The sequence below is a fragment of the Saimiri boliviensis genome, chromosome 5 (assembly GCF_048565385.1).
Source record: "Saimiri boliviensis isolate mSaiBol1 chromosome 5, mSaiBol1.pri, whole genome shotgun sequence".
In the NCBI taxonomy this organism is placed as follows: Eukaryota; Metazoa; Chordata; class Mammalia; order Primates; family Cebidae; genus Saimiri; species Saimiri boliviensis.
This window is the reverse complement of record NC_133453.1, coordinates 8,442,177-8,461,842: the sequence shown is the minus strand read 5'-3', so window position 1 is coordinate 8,461,842 and position 19,666 is coordinate 8,442,177. Positions and strand designations below refer to the sequence as shown.

At 47.5% G+C, this 19,666-nt stretch overlaps 1 protein-coding gene across 2 annotated transcripts in view; it reads left to right on the top strand.

Annotated features, from left to right (window-relative positions):
* INPP5D (inositol polyphosphate-5-phosphatase D) overlaps nucleotides 1-19,666 on the top strand; it is a 153,460-nt gene that overhangs the window by 76,098 nt on the left and 57,696 nt on the right. For both annotated transcript variants that reach the window (XM_003936730.3, XM_010347208.3), the window contains exons 6-9: nucleotides 5,273-5,360; nucleotides 10,568-10,648; nucleotides 10,773-10,844; nucleotides 11,915-12,038. In XM_003936730.3, the coding sequence (XP_003936779.1) occupies nucleotides 5,273-5,360; nucleotides 10,568-10,648; nucleotides 10,773-10,844; nucleotides 11,915-12,038 (365 nt within the window). The remainder of the gene's footprint in view (nucleotides 1-5,272; nucleotides 5,361-10,567; nucleotides 10,649-10,772; nucleotides 10,845-11,914; nucleotides 12,039-19,666) is intronic.

Sequence of the window (19,666 nt, the reverse complement as noted above, 5' to 3'; positions counted from 1 at the left end):
AGCTTACTGAGCAGCAAATTGTGAATATACTCAAAGCAGAAAGTGTTCATTCTGTACTCCCATAACACACTGTGATGAAAATAGAAATAAGTCACAAAACCAGCCACAACCACCCAATTACCTGTACATTTTTAAATCGCCTGCTAAATTAAAAAAACTGACGGCCAGGCACAGTGGCTCAAGCCTGTAATCCCAGCACTTTGGAGGCTGAGGCAGGCGGATCACAAGGTCAAGAGATCAAGACCATCCTGGCCAACATGGTGAAACCCCGTCTCTACTAAAAATACAAAAAAAAAAAAAAAAAAAAAAAATTAGCTGGGTGTGGTGGCATGTGCCTGTAGTCCCAGCTACTTGGGAGGCTGAGACAGGAGAATTGCTTGAACCCAGGAGGCGGAGGTTGCAGTGAGCCGAGATTGTGCCACTGCACTCCAGCCTAGCACCTGGCGACAGAATGAGACTCTGTCTCAAAAAAAAAAAAAAAAAAAAAGAAAAGAAAAGAAAACAAAATAAAACTGACACAATAATACATGGGGTAGGTGTGGAGGCATAGAGTGGAGAATCAAACCACTGCATAGCAGAACACAACGTGATGCAGCCAAAGCACTACTTAGAGGAAAAACCATAGCTTTAAAAGTTCTATTATTAAAAAGTAAATAGAAGGCCAGGTGTGATGACTCATGCCAGTAATCACAGCACTTTGGGAGGCCAAGGTAGGCAGATTACCTGAGGCCAGGGGTTTGAGACCAGCCTGACCAATATGGTGAAACCCCGTCTCTACTAAAAACACAAAAATTAGCCAGGCATGGTGGTGCGTGCCTATAATCACAGCTACTCAGGAGGATGAGGTAGGAGAATCACTTGAACTGGGGAGACAGAGGTTGCAGTGAGCCAAGATCATGTCACTGCACTCCAGCCCGGGTGACAGAGCAAGACTCCATCTCAGAAAAAAAAAAAAAAAAAAAAGTGAACAGAATAACAAGTGAAACGTACAAACTGAGTCCAGACTGTAAGTCTCTTGACTACACCATGGGTCATGTCCTAATCCCCTTGATGTTTCCAGGACCCAGCAAAGTTAATTTTAACCCAGCAAAGTTAATCCAGGACCCTGAAACGTTAATTTATTCAATATTCATGAACAAAGATCAAATGTGTACCAACTATGTGCCACGCACAGTTCCAGGAACTGGAGATAGAGCGGTGAATAAAACAGAATCTTTAAGAAATCTCTGCTGAGCAATAACAACAACCAGAAAGGAGAAAAAGAGGAGAAGATGCTAAAAATAAAAACAGATACATCAGGAAAAACAGTCAAGTAAGAAATTTTTAAACACTAGATATGTCAAAGGATATTTAATAATCTGCATTAAAGATTTGCAAATCACTAAATAGTGTACAGTTATGTGGCTACAAATCTTCAAGTTATAATTAAATGGAACAGATACTTTACATGAAATATAAAACATTAAAAGTACCAGGAGTATCCTTTAAACTTTCAAGGAAAAAATAGTGAGCATAGGGTATAGATTATTCCTGAATGACAAGAAAGTCATCTAATTCACTCTTCAAGAAAAATATGATTCAAATCCAAAAGCTAATCAAGATAGCCTGAAATAACACTATCTCCAATCTCACTTATTAATATAAATGTAGATTGTTTCAGCAACATCCCAGCAAATATAATTTGGTGACATGAAAAATGTAGGCTTTATCTAGGAGGTCACTCCAAAGGTGAATCAACAAAAAGAAAACACTAGAATTTTGCAGTAGATTAAAAGATTAAGGGAAACCGTTTATGTAGATAACATTTTAAATTCATCTTTAATTTTTAAAAATCAGTTTTTAAAAAAGGAATAGAGGGATACTTCCTTAGTAATGCAATATGAGTTAATGTAAACCTGATTAGTTATAATTTATAGGAAAACATTAAAATCATTCCATTAAGCTTTTTTTTGTTGTTTTGTTTTAGACGGTGGAGTCTCACTCTGTCCCCAAGACTGGCTGCAGTGGCGTGATCTCCGCTTACTATAACTTCCGCCTCCTGGGTTCAAGAGATTCTCCTGCCTCAGCTTCCTGAATAGCTGGGATTACAGGTGCCTGCCACCATACCTGGCTAATTTTTGTATTCTTAGTAGAGATAAGGTTTTACTATGTTGGCCAGGCTGGTCTTGAACTCCTGACCTCAGGCAATTTGCCCGCTTCAGCCTCCAGAGTGCTGGGATTACAGGCATGAGCCACTGAGCTTAGCCTGATATACTATTTATCATCCGATTTTTAAATACTGTACGAGAAATTTTTGTCAAAGCAATACCAAAGAAAGAGGCAAAAAATTGGAGACGCAAAAATAAAGGACATGAGGAAGCCTGAGAACGTTTCTTCTCAGTCCGTAGTTCTGGGTTCAGAGACTCTGGATGTGCTAGACAGAAATAGTGGGAATCTTGAGGAAATTAACTCAAGGGGAACAGGGAGGGAGGTGGCTGTCTCTCTGGGAGGTTCAGAAAGACCAAGCAAGGGATCTAAGCCCTCCCAGCTATCCCTGGGGCCAGATCTACTGCAGGACCCAGCCCTGTTCCCTTTGCTTCCCTAGGGCTGCAGCTGTGCCTTCAGAGAAAGAGGAATATTCCATGACATATTTAGCCATTTATGCCTCGTGTTCAATTATTGGAAGGCTAAGGCTAAGCCTGTGGGAGTTATCTATATCCTAAAGCTCAATGTCATCACCAAGGTCTGATTGCAAAAATTTAAAAAATTGCAACATTAGGCATAAATGGGTTGAAAAGAAAAAAGTTCTAAATGAGGTAAGGAATTAAACCCAGAGAACAACAATGAAAACCCTCATCTATAACATGATTACTTAAAGAGTTAGAAAACAATTTAAAATGAGGAGCAAATAATTACTCCCTAGTAAATACCAATGAAAAATATTAACTATGGTAAATAAAAATTGCCAAGAAAAAGATGAAAACTCGAACAATAAAAAATTGTGTATTACTTCATAATGAAGTCCAGGTCACCTAGGATTAATATAATGTAATGAGAATATATTATTATATAATATACATTATAGGCCAAGCACAGTGGCTCACTCCTGTAATGACAGCACTTTGGGAGGCCGAGGCAGGCGGATTACCTGAGGTCAGGAGTTCAAGACCAGGCTAACCAACATGGAGAAATCCCATGTCTACGAAAAATACAAAATTAGCTGGGTGTGATGGCACATGCCTGTAATCCCAGCTACTCGGGAGGCTGAGGCAGGAGAATCGCTTGAACCTGGGAGGTGGAGGTTACAGTGAGCCAAGATTTTGCCATTGCACTCCAGCCTGGGCAACAAGAGCAAAATTATGTCTCAAATATATATGTGTATATATATATATATATACACACATATATATTTGTATATATATGTATATAAAATAATATCAATATATATTATGAGATTATATTATAATATAATGAGAATATATTAATAATGTAATGAGAAAAAAATACAACTCCTACATTAAATAAAAAGTAAAGCAGGCTCAGGCTGCGTATAGTGGCTCATGCCTGTAATCCCAGAACTTTGGGAGGCCAAGGTGGGAGGATCACCTGAGGTCAGGAGTTCAAGACCAGCCTGGCCAACATGGCGAAACCCCATGTCTACTAAAAATACAAAAATTAGCTGGGTGTGGTGGTGTACGCCTGTAATCCCAGCTACTTGGGAGGCTGAGGCAGGATCATGCCACTGTACTCCAGCCTGAGTGACAGAGTAAGACTCCATCTCAAAAAAAAAAAAAAAAAAAAGCAACATTTGAAGTTTATAACAATATATAAAAATATCGGGCCAGGCGCGGTGGCTCAAGCCTGTAATCCCAGCACTTTGGGAGGCTGAGGCGGGTGGATCACGAGGTCGAGAGATCGAGACCATCCTGGTCAACATGGTGAAACCCCGTCTCTACTAAAAATACAAAAAAGTAGCTGAGCATGGTGGCGCTTGCCTGTAATCCCAGCTACTCAGGAGGCTGAGGCAGGAGAATTGCTTGAACCCAGGAGGCGGAGGTTGCGGTGAGCCGAGATCGCGCCATTGCACTCCAGCCTGGGTAACAAGAGCGAAACTCCGTCTCAAAAAAAAAAAAAAAAAAAAAAAAGAACAAAATTCCCAACATAAATTGGCAAGGGAGGAAAAACAGTTTATACAAAGAGAAATGCAGTAGCCATTCGCTAGAAATTAGCAGTAGAAAAACAATTAACAACATTAGAAATTAAAGATATGCAAATTTATTCATCCATCTTGAAGTGCAGTGTTATAGCCCTTAAAAGAGAGCGAAAGAACGGAAGTGCAGTCATCGGAGCATTTGGATGATCAGGTCTGAACAATGCTGGTGATACCATCAGTACCATCACTCACAGGTTTGGCAATCCTGATCAAGAGCCATAATCTCTGGTTATCCTAATTCTGTGATTAAAAATAAGAAAAGCTATGTGAACAAAGCTGTTCAAAGCAGCCTTTATTTACATAACAAAGATCTCAAAGTAACCCAAATATATAGCAATTGATTTCAGCATATTTACTTGATAGACTATATTGAAATCATTAAAATGTTAAACATGTTAAAAAAGGAAGGGACAGTTTTTGATGAAACAGTAAGTGAAAAGTAGAACTCAAAATTGTCTGCCCCAAGATGCTTAAAACAGTGGAGAAAGATGAGCTGTGAGCAGAGTGTGTACAGCCTAGGATGGGAGTTGTCAATGGCTGTAACAACGGGAAAATCCCTCTGGGCCTCATGTGGGCTGCTAGGAGGGGATTTGCATCAGAATCTACAGATCACTAGCACTGGGCAGCCCTAATATTTAAAATGCAGATTCCAGACTCAATCAGGCTGGAACCCAGAAATTTGCATTGTTAACACCTGTGTGTGTGTGTGTGTGTGTGTGTGTGTGTGTGTGATTCTTATAAACACTGAAGGTTGGGAACCATGGATGACTAAGTAAAGTCATTTTGTGACTCTAGATTTGAATTTCCTACAGGCTGTAGTTTGGCTAAAGCAAAACCCAGGTAAAATCAGGACTACACATCAATTCCAGTTTGCTGTGGGTCAGGAAGGGATGGGGGTTGAGTGTGGGTGGGCCAGTGCTGGCAAGCCTTGATCTTTGCCCGGGCTTGTCTGTCTGGGAAGAATTATCTGCTTCTGCTGGATCGAGGGTGACCTGGTCTCCGGCTGGAACCCCTGCTGCCATGGAAGACTCTTCCCAGCGCCCATTAATTCTTGATGTTCACCTTGTCCCCCGCCCCCAGCGAAGTGGTCCGGACCCTCCCGTCCCTGGAGTCTCTGCAGAGGTTATTTGACCAGCAGCTCTCCCCGGGCCTCCGTCCACGTCTTCAGGTAAAGGGTCTTGGGGCTGAAAAGGTATAATTAATACATCAGGGAGGAGGATTGAGTTAGCCAGTCCCAAGGGCTCAGGAGGAAGAGCACCGCCCACCACGTGTTCGCTGGGCAACAGCAAGCAGGCGCGCTGGGGTGGGAGCCTCAGCCCCTGGCCATCCCAGGAAGCCATCTCCCGGTGCCAGATTTTGATTTGAGGAATAAGGATTTCAAATTATGCACCCATCAGCAAGACTTATTTGTGTCAAATAAGGGGGCAAGTAGGGCCTGTTCCCGTCATTTCTTATCAGAAACTGAAAGGAAAGAAAAACAGAGGGCGCCTAAACTCTTGATCCTGCCTCTGGTCCCAGGAGGAGCAGGTTGAAGGTGCCCCCAACCCCCGCACCTGCTCACAGGCCAAGGTCATGTTGTCCATGAAGCAAAGATCTGTGTATCAAAAGGTGTCATGAGCAAAGTTTTAACAAGTTTTTTTTTTTAAAAAAAAAGCAAAAGCTATATCTCAGGAGAAAATACCTGCAACAAAGATTAGGGACAAAGGATTAAAGACGAAGTATTAACATACTTATTTATTATTATTATTTGAGACATGGTCTTGCTTTGTCGCCCAGGCTGGAGGGCAGAGGCAATCACACTGAGCGCAATCGCAGCTCACTGCATCCTCAAACACCAGGGCTGAAGCGATCCACCCCACCTGATCCTCCCACGTATTAAAACCATAGTTACTTTTGCACCAACTAATAGCTGGGGATTACAGGTGCATGCCACCATGCCAGTGTCCTTTTAAAATTTTTTTTGTAGAGACAGGTCTCACTACGTTGCCCAGGTTGGTCTCAAACTCCTGGCCTCAAGCAATCTTCCTGCCTCAGCCTCCTAAAGCGCAGGGATTACAGGTGGGAGACATCATGCCTGGCCATGTTTTTTTTAAAACTCCTACAAATAATTAAGTAAAAAGAATCCAATTTTTACAGTGTGGAAAGGCTATAAACAAGGCGGTTCACTGAAGAAAGACAAGGAGTAGCCAATATCGAGATGAAAATGTGTTCAACCTCACCTTGTTAGTAACCAGAAAATGACATTCAACACTAGGAGACCTCTTCTTCCTATTAGATGGACAAGAAGTTGATGCTGAAATTGATGGTTGAGTCAGGACTTGGCTAGGGTGTGGGGTGGAAGGGGGGCTCACAGGGCTCACTCTGCTGCTGAGAATGGAAATGGATTTTCTGAAAGGCAGTTTGGCCGTTTGCATGAAAATGTTGACTACAGGCATCCCTCAAGCCTGCAGTTCCATAAGTAGGTGGCTTCTTAGGGACTATAAGTACACAAAGAGTGAAAAAAAAAAAAGTTGAAAATCACATAAACAGGCTGGTGCAGTGGCTCATGCCTATACTCCCAGTACTTTGGGAGGCAGAGGCAGGCGGATCACCTGAGGTCAGAAGTTTGAGATCAACCTGACCAACATGGTGAAACCTGATCTCTACTAAAAATACAAAAATTAGCCAGGCATGGTAGCAGACACCTGTAATCCCAGCTACTCAGTAGGCTGAGGCAGGAGAATTGCTTGAATCTGGGAGGCAGAGTTTGCAGTGAACCCAGATTTTGCACCACTGCACTCCAGCCTGGGTGACAGAGTGAGACTCCATCTCAAAAAAAAAAAAAAAAGGAAAATCACATAAACATAGAGAGTTGATGGACTGCAGTGGTGCAGAATTCTATTCTAGGGTGTGAGCACTGCTCTGGAAAGATCTCCAAGGCTGCTGTTAGGTGGAAAAGCAAACGGCAGGATGATATAGAAGCTCTGATGGAAGTCTCCACGAGGAAATCAGACTACAGGGATTTAAACCCAATGGGCCATGCTGGTCACCTCAATGCGGGGGTGGGAGTGGGGGAAGGGGCCTGGGCCAAGGGGGATTTTGAGTTTGCCCACACTGAGTTTTCTATGCAGAACGTGCGTTTGTGTTCTACTTGTGCAACTTTTAAAATTCAGGAAAAAAAAGTTTTGCTTTCTCTGAAGTGAGTGATGGGTTAATTTCTAAGAAAGTAAAAGCAAATCTAGACAAAACAGGGGTTCTGCCCAAGACTTGAACTTCAGTAGTTTGAGTGGAAGGACTCCCAGTCAAGTCTTTGAAGCAGATCAGAAGAGAGACAAAGCCTGGAGAGAGAGGCCAGCTGTGGTCCCAGTGAGGGGGCTGCCCGGTGGACACCAGGCAGGTCAGCCACACGGTGGAGGTTGGCTTCTGCTGCCACACTCCCCTCCCCCTTATGAGGCCCTGAGTCTTGAAGAAAAACAGAAACTGTTTCTCTTGATTTGTCTTCAGGAATTCAGAAATCAGGGAGGGAGTTGAGGCTGCCTTGAGGAGAGGAAAGAACGTTAGCCTGTGGCTCAGAAATGCCTGAGTTCAAAATCTGATTCACCCTCATGTATCCTTAGTCTCCCCATCATGAAATGGGGACAGTAGTATCTCTGCAGGGTTTGGTTAAGGAGCGAGTGAAACTGGGTGTGTGAGACATCTGACTCTGGTAGATTCTCACCAACATGAGGCAAGACACGCTGGGGACACCCAGACCCCCATGGCACCCAGACTCCTGTGTGGTTACCTGAGGACTGCTGGGAGGTGGAAAATGTGATGTTATGAAAATGCTGGGATGCCCTGTGTGAGAAGGGAGAGTGATGGGGGTGGAGACGGTGGTGGTGGCGGTGGTGATGCTGGAGGTGGTCATGATCATGGTGGGAGTGATGGAGGTGGAGACAGTAGTAGTGATGTTGATGGTGATAGAGTGGAGACGGTGGGTGGTAGTGATGGTGATGGTGTAGGTGGTCATGATCAGGGTGGGAGTGATGGGGTGGAGATGGTGGTAGGGATGGTGATGGTGGAGGTGGTCATGATCACGGTGGGAGTGATGGGGTGGAGATGGTGGTTATGATGGTGATGGTGGAGTTAGTCATGATCACAGTGGGAGTGATGGGGTGGAGACGGTGGGTGGTAGTGATGGTGATGGTGTAGGTGGTCATGATCACGGTGGGAGTGATGGGGTGGAGACCGGTGGTGGTGATGGTGATGGTGGAGGTGGTCATGATCACAATGGGGGTGATGGGGTGGAGATGGTGGTGGCGATGGTGATGGTGGAGGTGGTTATGTTCACGGTGGGAGTGATGGGGTGGAGACAGTGGTAGTGATGGTGATGGTGGAGGTGGTTATGATCACAGTGGGAGTGATGGGGTGGAGATGGTCGTGGTGATGGTGATGGTGGAGGTGGTCATGATCACAATGGGGGTGATGGGGTGGAGATGGTGGTGGTGATGGTGATGGTGGAGGTGGTTATGTTCACGGTGGGAGTGATGGGGTGGAGACAGTGGTAGTGATGGTGATGGTGGAGGTGGTTATGATCACAGTGGGAGTGATGGGGTGGAGATGGTGGTGGTGATGGTGATGGTGGAGGTGGTTATGTTCACGGTGGGAGTGATGGGGTGGAGACAGTGGTAGTGATGGTGATGGTAGAGGTGGTCATGATCATGGTGGGAGTGATGGGGTGGAGATGGTAGTAGTGATGGTGATGGTGGAGGTGGTCATGATCACAGTGGGAGTGATGGGGTGGAGACGGTGGGTGATAGTGATGGTGATGGTGTAGGTGGTCATGATCACAATGAGGGTGATGGGGTGGAGACAGTGGTAGTGATGGTGATGGTGGAGGTGGTCATGATCACAATGAGGGTGATGGGGTGGAGACAGTGGTAGTGATGGTGATGGTGGAGGTGGTCATGATCACAATGGGGGTGATGGGGTGGAGATGGTGGTGGTGATGGTGATGGTGGAGGTGGTTATGATCACAGTGGGAGTGATGGGGTGGAGACGGTGGTGGTGATGGCTGTATTGCTGGTGATTGGGATGACCATGCTGATGACTCTGGTGGGGATGCTGTAGATCATGGCAATGCCATTGATCACTGTGACAGAGGCAGGAGTGGTAATGGAGGTGATGATAGTAAAAGTAGTATACTAAAGTAGCTGGGTTGGAAATTGAGAGTAAGAGCAACTGCAGCCTGGCTGCTCTATTGAGCAAGGGTAAGGTGAAGGAACAGCACCTGGCTGGTGATAACTGTGGTTCCATTCTGCTTTGTGTTCATATTAGTCATACATGTGTCTGATTTTCTCATTCCACCTCTGAAGGGTAAGGATGGTATTTTATTAACTCTACATTTCCATACCTGGCGGCATGTCTAACATAGAATAGATGCTTTGTAAGTGTTTCTTCTGTGAATAAGTGCATGAGACCATGCACTTGGCATCAGGTAGACAGGATACACGTGTCCTGCCCTGCCATTTGCTAGCTGTGCGACCTCAGACAAGTTAGTTCATCTCTCTGGGCTCTATGTATTTAGTAAACAACTTTACTGAGCTTCTTCATTAGCCAGATGGTGTTCTGAGCCCCAAGCTTGCAGTACTGAACACAGACCTCTTGGTCTCCATTCTCATGGAGCCTCCATTCAGTGGGGAAGACATTCAATGAACACATATTGGAAGGAGCTAACTTTAGCTGGTGGTGATTGACATGAAACAAAACCGGGCAACTTGATACAGGTAACCTGGTGGCTATTTTAGACAGGGTGGTCAGGGAAGAACTCTTTGTGGGGCTGAGACCTGAGTAACTGGGAGGTGCCCCTCCCAGGGGAAATCAAGTCTCTGGAGATGCCTCAGAAGGGAAGCTCATGGCAGATCTGACTTGAGGATGAGAGTGGCTTGGATCGTAGGATGAGGGCTGCATCATTCAGAACCTTGGAGGGCAGGGAAGGAGTTGAGATCATTTTCTCCTCTCAGTGGGGAAGAGCTGGACTGGGGTTTCAAGCAGCAAGGCTGGGTCTATTTTGGGAGTAGAATGGGAACACCATGCAGGAGGTGTAGGAGGGAGGAAAGGTGATATGCAAGGACAGTCCTCGAGTTTTGTTTAAGCAATGGAGTGGGTGAGGTGAGAAGTACCGGGGGAGAGGCAGATTTAGAGGGAAGAAGAGATGAAGATCTATTTTTTGGCCATGGGAATTTTGAGATGATTGTAGAGATCCCTGTGTCCTCATCTGCCGGGGGGGATAATAATAACACTGGTGGGGCTGCGGGGAGGCTGGAATGGCGTGAGGTGTGGAGAGCGTCCAGTGCGTTGCCTCTCAATGGTTCAGGTCAGTGATGCTGCCCGGATCCTCTTTCCCGCCTCTCTCAGGCTCCAGGTGAGGCCAATCCCATCAACATGGTGTCCAAGCTCAGCCAACTGACAAGCCTGTTGTCCTCTATTGAAGACAAGGTACTTCCGGGGCTCCTTTGGCTTCTCTTGGCTTCTCTTGGGTCCCCTCTTTGCATGGAGAATGTCCAGAGGCACAGGCTCGGTGCCCTCCTTGACCCTCTGTCTCTAACGCTGCTGCCCATAGGTCAAGGCCCTGCTGCACGAGGGTCCCGAGTCCCCCCACCGGCGTTCCCTCATCCCTCCAGTCACCTTTGAGGTAAGAGACCGTGGGACAACAGACCCTGGCCTTGGGCTTCCCACCTGGGCCAGAGGGACATGTTCTCATTCCTGTGGAAGCAGAGATTAGGGCTTGAGCTGGGGAAGAGCAGGGAGCCCGACAGGCAGGAACGGCAGTCAGTGGACCTGCTGTGATGGTGGTTTAATGTCCGAACGGGCACCCAGGGGCGACCGGGAAACCCCCTTTGGAGGGAAGCTGCAAGGGAGGAGTGTCTCATTGGCCCAGGTGCCATGTAAACTTTGTCCTTCTCACAATGGCGGAGATGAGTGACATCAGACAGGGCTACAAACTACTGCCTCCAGAGGGTGGGGAATTTGGAAAACAAACAAACAAACAAACAAACAAAAAACAAAACAAAACAAAAAAAATGTGCAATTCCTGTGAGTTCCCTGCGAATGACTGGATTTTAATCTCCAGGCTTGACCCAAAATGTCTTTTGCTTTACACTTCACCAGACATTCTAGTGCATTCACCCCAGCACTGGTCCCACATTCAGGAATTCAGTATGAGACCTGCACCCGCTCCGACACACACACGTCCCCCACCCCGAAGTCCTTTCTAGTCCTGGTGATAATCCTTTATTAAGGTTAATTTCCAGTTTCTGAGCATGCGTAGACAACTTTCCGGTTTTTTTTTTCCTATTATTGTCAGTAAATGTTCAATCAGTGGTTGTAACAAGGCCTGGGAGTTTAGATCTATTACTAAAATCCTTTCTGGAAGTAGGTGACGTATCAGATTAATGAGTGTTGTCAAAGTCGTCAGTGAATGAACCATTTCCCAGCAGTTCGTCTGTTTCTGCCACCAAACCTCCTGGTAGAACACCTCCCACACGTGTGCACAGTGGACGAGGGGGACACCCCGAAAGTCTCTGTGATTCCCGGGAGACGGCTGTGGAAATGCGCATGTGTGCCGCTGCAACAGAAGTCCCATGGCCCCATGAAGAACGCCCATCAAGGGTTGCCCAGCCACGTAGACGAAGGGCTCGTGCGGGAGCCTTGCAGACGCGCAGGCAGAAAATCAGTGAGTGACACATCTCTTTCCCTTCCAAGGTGAAGTCAGAGTCTCTGGGGATTCCTCAGAAAATGCAGCTCAAAGTCGACGTTGAGTCTGGGAAACTGATCATTAAGAAGTCCAAGGATGGTTCTGAGGACAAGTTCTACAGCCACAAGAAAAGTAAGACCCCTGGCACCCGTCAGCCACTGGTCCTCACCTGCTCATGGAATTCCTGCCCTCTCAGCTGACCTCTCGGAAGGCCTGCCCTGCACATGCGTGTGGTGTGTGTGTGTGTGTGTGTGTGTGTGTGTGTGTGTGTGTCTCCTAGCCCCCACCAAGAGCCAGTCTGATCCGTGCTTTCACCTCTCAGTTCCAGGCACAAAGCCCTGCACAGATGAGGTCTTGTTGACATTTGGGTAGTGTCATTAGCACAGGATGAACTAAACTGCGAGTACGTGCACTCTGGAACCAAACTACCTAAATTCACATCCCAGCTCTGCTACTTAGCAGCTGTGTGACCATGACCTCTCTAGTCCTCAGTTTCCTCATCTGTAGAATGGGGATGATAAAAAATTACATGAATAATATGCATAAGGCTCTTTAGGCTAGAGCTCAGCATGTGGTAGCCACTCTGAGAGTCAGCAGTTATTAGCAAGTTCTGAGAACCGTCAAATCAACTCATCCATAAAATGGAAACTGTTCACACAACAAATGCATATGGAGAAGCTGCAGTGGGCAAGACACGGGGATCCAGGGCCAGCAGGACAGATGAGGCCCCGCCCACGGGGAATGTATATTCTGGTGCATTGAGTGGCCAGTAGAGACTCAAATACATTTGTCAATACAGTGGATGATCCAGCTATGAAAGGTGCTGCAAAGAAGACAAAACAGAGCAATGGGGTCAAGGTTAACTGGCAAGAGGGGATAGTGTAGAAGCGGCAGACAAGGGAGTTTCCTCTGAGTAAGGGGCATATTGGTGGAGACCCCCGGGCTGAGAAGCAACCGGTCGGGCAGGGGTCTGAGGGAGGAGCATCCCAGCTAGCAGAGCAGTGTGCGCTAATGCCGGGAGATGAGCTCTGGGGCTGGCAGGCCAGGGCCCGGGTTAGGGAGGCCAGGCAGGGTGTCAGAGGCAGCAGGGTAGACAGTACCGGTTTGGGCCACATGGCGCTGGAGATCAGCAGCAGACAGGACCAGAGGGTTGACGAAAGCGTGAGGGTTTCATGCCCAGCCTCTCGTTCTGGCTGATTGCGAATGGACATCTTTCTTCATTTGGGTGGCCAGTAGGTTCCCCTGAGAAACCTGATCAATGCATAGACGCTTCCCGAGATGAATCCCGATCTCCACGCAATGGTGTACATCCTATGTCAGGTTTTAAGACCCCCGTGAATCCGCCAGGTCCCTGTGGCTACAGCAGCATTTTTTATTCTTCAGTGTCTCAAAGTTCATTTAGAGGGGCATGGTTAAGGTTGCCATACTTATCAGATAAAAATCCAGGAGGCCCCCAGCCTGGGCAACATGGGGAAACCCTATCTCTACCAAAAATTTAAAAATTAGCTTGGCATGGTGGCACATGCCTGTAATCCCAGCTACTCAGGAGGCTGAAGCAGGAGAGTTGCTTGAACCCAGGAGGCAGAGGTTGCAGTGAGCCGAGATTGTGCCACTGCACTGAAGCCTGGGTAACAGAGTGAGACCTTGTCTCAAAAAAAAAAAAGAAAAAGAGGCCGGGCGCGGTGGCTCAAGCCTGTAATCCCAGCACTTTGGGAGGCCAAGGCGGGTGGATCACGAAGTCAAGAGATCGAGACCATCCTGGTCAACATGGTGAAACCCCGTCTCTACTAAAAATACAGAAAACTAGCTGGGCATGGTGGCGCATGCCTGTAATCCCAGCTACTCAGGAGGCTGAGGCAGGAGAATTGCCTGAACCCAGGAGGCGGAGGTTGCGGTGAGCCGAGATCGCGCCATTGCACCACTCCAGCCTGGGTAACAAGAGCGAAACTCCGTCTCAAAAAAAAAAAAGAAAAAAGAAAAAGAAAATATTTTGGGGCGGGGCATGGTGGCTCATGCCTGTAATCCCAGCACTTTGGAAGGCTGAGGCAGCAGGATCACCTGAGGTCAAGAGTTCAGGACCAGCCTGGCCAACATGGTGAAACCGATCTCTATACAAAAAAAAAAAAAAAAATCCAGGAGACCCAGTTAAATTTGAATTTCAGATAAACAACCCATATAGTGTATGTACATCCCATGCAATATTTGGGATATACTTATATACAATGATTCATAGTTTTTTTGAAATTCGAGTTTAACTGGGCCTCCTCTATTTTACCTGGTCACTCCAGGCATGAGCAGCATCTTTTTTTTTTTTTTTTTAAAGACAGTCTCACTCTGTCACCCAGACTGGAGTGCAGTGGTGCCATCTTGGCTCACTGCGACCTCTGCCTCGTGGGTTCAAGCGATTCTCCTGCCTCAGCTTCCTGAGTAGCTGGGACTACAGGCCTGCCACCATGCCCATCTAATTTCTGTATTTTTAGCCAAGACGGGGTTTCACCATGTTGGCCAGCCTGGTCTCGAACTTCTGACCTCAGGTGATCCACCCACCTCAGCCTGCCAAAGTGCTGGGATGACAGGCGTGAGCCACGGCACTCGGCTGTCTTTTGTTCTTAATAAAGTAGCGTGTGCTGACGGTGGGGAATGGCAAGCACCTTGGCAGGGCCTGTGTGTTCAGCGTCCTCTCTATCCCTGCGTCCTTGGAGATAGGACGCTCCGTCCCCCAGGTATAAGGAGGGCCCCTCTCACATGAGGGCCTATAACCTGCTTAGAGCAATAGCAGAGGGTCCTTCCTGCACCTGCCATTGCTCAAATTCCTTCAGCTTAAACTATTCAATATGCTTAGGATGCCATATTTTGGGATCGTGCATCCTGAACCCCACTGATAGCACAGTGGGGTGCTGGTAGCCCAGCCTTGAGTCCCAGGTCAGCCACTTGTGACTTGGGTCTGGTGCCTTCTCTCTGGTCCTCAGTTTACTCTTCTGTCCAGCAGGGACAGTAGTAGCATCTTGCATGGCTCTCATGAGTCTTACCTGGGTGAACATCAACGCACCTGGTGCCCAGCCTCCAGGAAATGCTTACTACGATTGACTGCCACCACCCCCACCACCATTATCATTACCCTTCCAGGGTAGCTATGAGGGAGGGTGATCTCAGGAAATGGCTGGGGGTGACATCATAGCCGTCATAGCCCTGCAGAGGGGAGCTCATAGCATCATGGTGGCCCATGTGTATGGGGTCAAACTGGGCAGGAGAAATGGGAAGTCACTGATGGTTTGAGCAGGAAGGCTGTGTGGACAGTGAGCTTAGAGTGGTGGTTACTCTTATCTGTTGATGTGGTTTGGCTGTGTCCCCACCCAAATCTCATCTTGAATTGTAGCTCCCATGATCCCCACATGGGAGGTAATTGAATCATGGGGGTGGGTCTTTCCCATGCTATTTTCATTATAGTGAATAAGTCTCATGAGATCTGACGTTTTGTTTGTTTGTTTGTTTTGGGTTGTTTTTTTTTTTTTTTTTTTTTTTTTTTTTTTTTTTTTTTTTTCAGACAGAATCTTGCTCTGTCACCCAGGCTGGAGCGCAGGGCTCTGTCACTCCAGCCTGGGTGACAGAACAATCTTGGCTCACTGCAACCTCTGCCTCCTGGGTTCAAGCAATTCCCCTGCCTCAGCCTCCTAAGTAGCTGGGACTACAGGCATATGCCACCATGCCTGGCTAATTTTTTGTATTTTTAGTAGAGACAGGGTTTTACTATGTTAGCCAGGATGGTCTCGATCTCCTGACCTGGTGATTTCACCCACCTCCCAAAGTGCTGGGATTACAGGCATGAGCCACCATGCCCAGCCTCAAGATCTGATGGTTTTATAAAGGGGAGTTCCCCTGCACAAGCTCTCTTACCTGCCACCATGTAAAACGTGACTTTGCTCCTCCTTTGCCTCCATGTTTGTGAGGCCTCTCCAGCCATGTGGAACTGTGAGTCCATTAAACCTCTCTCCATTATAAATTACCCAGTCTTGGGTATGTCTTTATTAACAACATGAGAACAGACCAATACATCTGTTAAGGAAAGAGGGGCATCCCCAACTTGGATAAGAGGAGATGGAAATGTAAGATGAGTGAAGATTGTCAGAGCATCTGATTACTAAAAAACTTAAGATTGAAAGAAACACCTCCCAGGGTTCTGAGAGGTGCTGTGAACTTTTGGTGGCTTAACTCAGCAGACATTTGTGTGGCATCTTCCACGGGCCACTGAGAGTGGCGTCTTCCATGGGCCAACAGACATTTGTGTGGTATCTTCCACTTCCACTGAGAAGTGCTGTGAACTTTTGGTGGCTTAACTCAACAGACATTTGTGTGGCATCTTCCATCGTGAATGCTTCCATTAAGGGTTTGCTGTGGAGAAGGGAATGCTGGCACATGAGCAGGCATTAGAATGTGCTCCAGAGGACAGTTAGTCCCAAGGAAGGATTGCTTAGCTCTTTTGGGGAGTGAGGGCAGGAGGCTTCACAACACCGGGATGGCTCTGACCGGGATTTGAAGGATGAATAGGATTTTGCCAAGCATGAGGCAGGGGATTTAAATAGAAAAATGTGACTATAGGAGGCTGAGGCGGGTGGATCACGAGGTCGAGAGATCGAGACCATCCTGGTCAACATGGTGAAACCCCGTCTCTACTAAAAATACAAAAAATTAGCTGGGCATGGTGGTGCGTGCCTGTAATCCCAGCTACTCAGGAGGCTGAGGCAGGAGAATTGCCTGAACCCAGGAGGCAGAGGTTGCGGTGAGCCGAGATCGCGCCATTGCACTCCAGCCTGGGTAACAAGAGCGAAACTCCGTCTCAAAAAAAAAAAAAAAAAGAAAAAAAGAAAAATGTGACGATAATGGGGAAAAGCCTTTCTGAGGATGTGCTTTGCCATTTGAACTGAGACCTGAGTGTCAGGAAGATGCTGGCTGTGCCCAACCCAGGGAAAGAGGCCACTGGGCTGAGTTCCAGGCAGGAGCAAGTGCGGCCTGTGAGACGGCTGGGCAGCCAGGACTCAGATGAGGCTGAGGCTGCATAGGGGCCAGGCGTGTGGGTTTGCCAGAGTACCAGGCTCATGTTTCCTTCCAAATGCAGCAAGCCACCATTAGCAGGTTTTCAGCTGGGGGGTGACATGGTCCCACTTCAGAAAGGTAACTCTGGCTGCTGTCCTGAGGATAGACTATGGGAAGAGAGGAAGAGTGGAGACAGGGACAGCAATTAGGAGGCCATGATAGCAGCCAGGCAAGAGGCAATGGCAGCTGGAGATGGAAAAGGTGAGCGGAGTGGGAACGTTTCAAAGGTAGACCGGCCAGCACCTGCTGATGGATGCCGTGTAGCCCAACAAGGGAAAGGAACTTCCAGTGTCATTTCACTGGGCATGGGGAAGGTGGGGCGCTGACTGACCCTGATGGAATAATAACCCTGATCAAACAAGACGTCACATTCTGGGGGCAGCTGCACAGTCCTGCAAACAGATGGCAAGGAAATTCAGGGGTAGGAGACATGGCCTGATAGTAGCAGACTGGAAAAGTCTCAGGGCGTTTGGTTAGCTGTGGAAGGAATTGGACCGTGGGATGCTTACTGAGGTGCTGACGAGGCTGATGTGATTTCCCTCTGGGGAGGCTTCCAGCCCAGGGCGATGGTTGAATGCATACTCCATCATCAGTTCCCTCCTGGAAGGCAAAGCCCACAGGGAAAGAGAGAACGGGAGAGCAAAAACATTCTGAAAGCTGGAAAGGAGACGGATAGTGAGAGCCACTTCCAGGAACCAAAAAATGGAATTTAAGCAGGTGGAAGAAAAATAGAGACACTGACTCACATAAAACCCACAGAGGGTTCAGGAGCTGAGAGCCTTGGGGACCCTGAGCAGAGGGGTGAAGGTGGGGTTATACACAGCAGGGTCAGATGCAAATCTATTTAAAAGAGAGCTCAGCCCAACAGATCCCGCTCCACTCCATGTAGCTAGCGGCTCCTCCTTACTCCTTTGGTAGAAGATTGGATGTTTGTTCTTTGGAGAAGGTGAAGGGCGGGGAGACACCAGGCCTGCTGGAGGCAGGAGAGCCTACTGAAAACAGAGGACTAAGGGACAGTCACTTTCTGAGTGCTGAGAACCCAGCCTTCTTCCCTGCCCATCTCCCAGCACGCTGCTGGCCCCACCGTCCCTAGGTAGCAGTTCGAAGTCTTCTCTTGGAGGCTTGATCAGCCCAGGGGCAAAAATGGGAAGGTGTTGCCATCACGCGGTTTCCCCAGGATTCGGCCCATCAGACCAGCCCGTGGAGAAGCCCTGCTCGACAGACCCCACCTCACTGTTGGACACAGACAGCCAAGGATCACCAGACACCGGAGGAAAGCTGGGGACAGGAGACAGGGAACACAAAGACAAAGTGCTTGGAGGATCAAATTCTCTTTTTTTTTTTTTTTTTTTTTTTTTGAGACAGAGTTTCGCTTTTGTTGCCCAGGCTAGAGTGCAATGGCATGATCTTGGCTCACAGCAACCTCCACCTACCTCCTGGGTTCAAGCGATTCTTGTGCCTCAGCCTCCCAAGTAGCTGGGACTAGAGGCATGCGCCACCATGCCTGGCTAATTTTTGTATTTTTGGTAGAGACGGGGTTTCACCATGTTGGCCAGGCTGGTCTCCAACTCCTGAGCTCAGCTGATCTGCCTGCCTCGGCCTCCCAAAGTGCTGGTGTTCCTGGACCAAAATGAGCATTGGGCTGCTGTTTCTCGTGGCCCAATAGCAAGATGCAGATGAACTGGGGAGGAAGAGCGTTGCTATTTTCTGTAACTGGTTACAGGAAGAAGGCCTGGAAATTGTCGCCAGACCAACTCAAAATTACAAAGTTTTCCAGAGCTTATATACCTTCTCAGCTACATGTCTACGTGTAAGTGTGCATTCATCTAAAGACATATATGATTAACTTCTTTTAATTTATAACTAAGGTCTGAGTCCTCTGGAGCCTCAGTAAATGTACTTAATTTAAATGGGTCCAGGTGCTGAGGCGATTACCCTTATCTTGTCTCCTGCTGAATCACAGAGGTTTGGGGGGTTCCTTCAGACCTCTGATAAACTTGTTTAATCCTCAATGGGTCCTGTTAAGAATTACTTTGTTGTTTTGTCATGCTGGAAGGTTTAGGAAAGGCAAAACTTTTTTTTTTTTTTTTTTTTTTTTGAGACGGAGTTTCGCTCTTGTTACCCAGGCTGGAGTGCAATGGCGCGATCTTGGCTCACCGCAACCTCCGCCTCCTGGGTCAGGCAATTCTCCTGCCTCAGCCTCCTGAGTAGCTGGGATTACAGGCACGCGCCACCATGCCCAGCTACTTTTTGTATTTTTAGTAGAGACGGGGTTTCACCATGTTGACCAGGATGGTCTCGATCTCTTGACCTCGTGATCCACCCGCCTCGGCCTCCCAAAGTGCTGGGATTACAGGCTTGAGCCACCGCGCCCGGCAAGGCAACACTTTTGATGGGCTTTTGTTCCATTCCAGCCTTTGTATAAGGACGCTGGCTTTTAATATGTACCTTAACCACTCAGTCAGTGGAAACAGTTGTTAGGGAGGCCTGCATTTGTGAGACCTGGCCTGTCATGCTGGGGTTACAGGCGTGAGCCACGGCTCCCAGCCTCGGAGGGATCACATTCAACAGATAAAAAGAAATGGGACCGTGGAATAACAGAATGATATCTAGAAAGGAACCATAAGGGAAGAAAATGAAAGTGAAAAAGAGGGGGAGGAGGAGAGAAG